The sequence below is a fragment of the Pteropus vampyrus genome, unplaced genomic scaffold (assembly GCF_000151845.1).
Source record: "Pteropus vampyrus isolate Shadow unplaced genomic scaffold, Pvam_2.0 Scaffold60, whole genome shotgun sequence".
NCBI lineage: Eukaryota > Metazoa > Chordata > Mammalia > Chiroptera > Pteropodidae > Pteropus > Pteropus vampyrus.
In genome coordinates, this window is record NW_011888841.1 from 1390844 (window position 1) to 1392227 (window position 1384).

General features: G+C 61.3%; 1 protein-coding gene across 1 annotated transcript in view; it reads right to left on the reverse strand.

Annotated features, from left to right (window-relative positions):
* The window catches only part of EPHX1 (epoxide hydrolase 1), a 12714-nt gene extending 11855 nt beyond the window's left edge, over nucleotides 1–859 (reverse strand). Inside the window, exon 1 of the mRNA XM_011360841.1 lies at nucleotides 672–859. Coding sequence (XP_011359143.1) covers nucleotides 672–854 — 183 coding nt within the window. The 5' untranslated portion in view covers nucleotides 855–859. The remainder of the gene's footprint in view (nucleotides 1–671) is intronic.
* Between the last annotated feature and the right edge of the window lie 525 nt (nucleotides 860–1384).

A 1384-nucleotide genomic window follows, 5' to 3' on the forward strand; every position in this document is an offset into this window, starting at 1 on the left:
AGGTCCCACCCACCCTTCTGGTCCAGCTCAAGCCTGGCTGTCAGATCAGCCCACCCCTGGAGTCACGTGTGGAGGAGGGACACAGGGTTGGAGTTTGACAGATGGGTGTCCAAATCCTTGCTTATTATCTCAGTCACCTTGGATGGATCAATTGCTTTACCTCTCTGAGCTTCAGTTTCTGCATCTGTAAGATGGGAACACTAGTCCTCACTCTATAGGATTGCCGCAGAGGCTGAATGGGACTATGAATGCCTGACACACAGTAGGTGCTTAACCAGTGCTGGCCCCCGCAGCGCGTTCTCTGTGCTTCAGCATTTTACGTCGCCAGGGCCTTGCTGTTCACTCGGGAGCTCCGCGCAGGCCCTGAGGAAAACCTGCTTGCTCTCCTATAAGCTCACTCCCCAGGTTTCAGGTGGGGCACAAAGAAGGCGACACAGCTGCATGCACCGCTGGGCCTTGGGGGTGGGGGAGGGGAAGGAGGAGACAGAGGTGGGAAGGAGAAGGGTCCGGGTGGGCAGAGTGGGTGATTTGGACTGCACCCCTGTGGGAGAAGAGCAGACTGAAGCACACTCCCAAGGGGCGGCCGGTTCCCTCTGCAGCCCCAGCCTGAGGCCGAGCCCCAGTCTCCCGCCTCCCCGGCGCTCGGCCCTGCCCCGAAGAAGGGGCCTTACATCGATCTCCTCGTCCGATGTTTCCACCTTGAAATGGCGAATGCTCTCATCCTCCCCGCCGGGGGGCCGCGCCCCAGGCCCCCACCACCCATCTTCAAGCGGCAGCGTTTCCTCCTTGTCCCGGGAGACGAACCAGTAGATGACAAGGCCCAGCACTGAGGCGAGGACAATTTCCAGCCACATGACTCCTGCAGAGAGCCGGGGGAGTCCATAAGCCACAGCGACCACCCAGCCAGGCCCTGGCCCCATCCTCCCGACCTCTCTCCCATCCCACACGTGATTGTATGTGCTTTTGACCTAAACAATATAAGTATAGCCTAGAAAGATTGGAAAACAAAGAAGAAGAGACAAAAGTCATCCATAATCTTCCTGAGCTATGAAATTCATCCGTCAGATTGGGAAAACGTGAGCCCGGGTTGGCTCCTTCACAGCCCTGGGTGCGGGGGCGGCGCCTCGGAGCCCCCAAGGGGGAGGTGGCGCGCGGCGGGCCCGGGAGACGCGGGACCAATCAGAGCTCAGGCTGCGCGTCGGCCTCGGGTTTAACTCCGCCCCGCTCCCGGGCTGGGACCCAGAACTGAGCCACCCACGCGGGCCCCTGGAATGTCCGGGGAGCGGCGCCGCCAGCAGGCTGGCGTCCAGGGCGCTGCGGCCGCCCTCAGGCCCCAGAGCTCCCCGGCCAGGGCCGCTGCTTCATTTCGAGTCTGAGAAAAGTG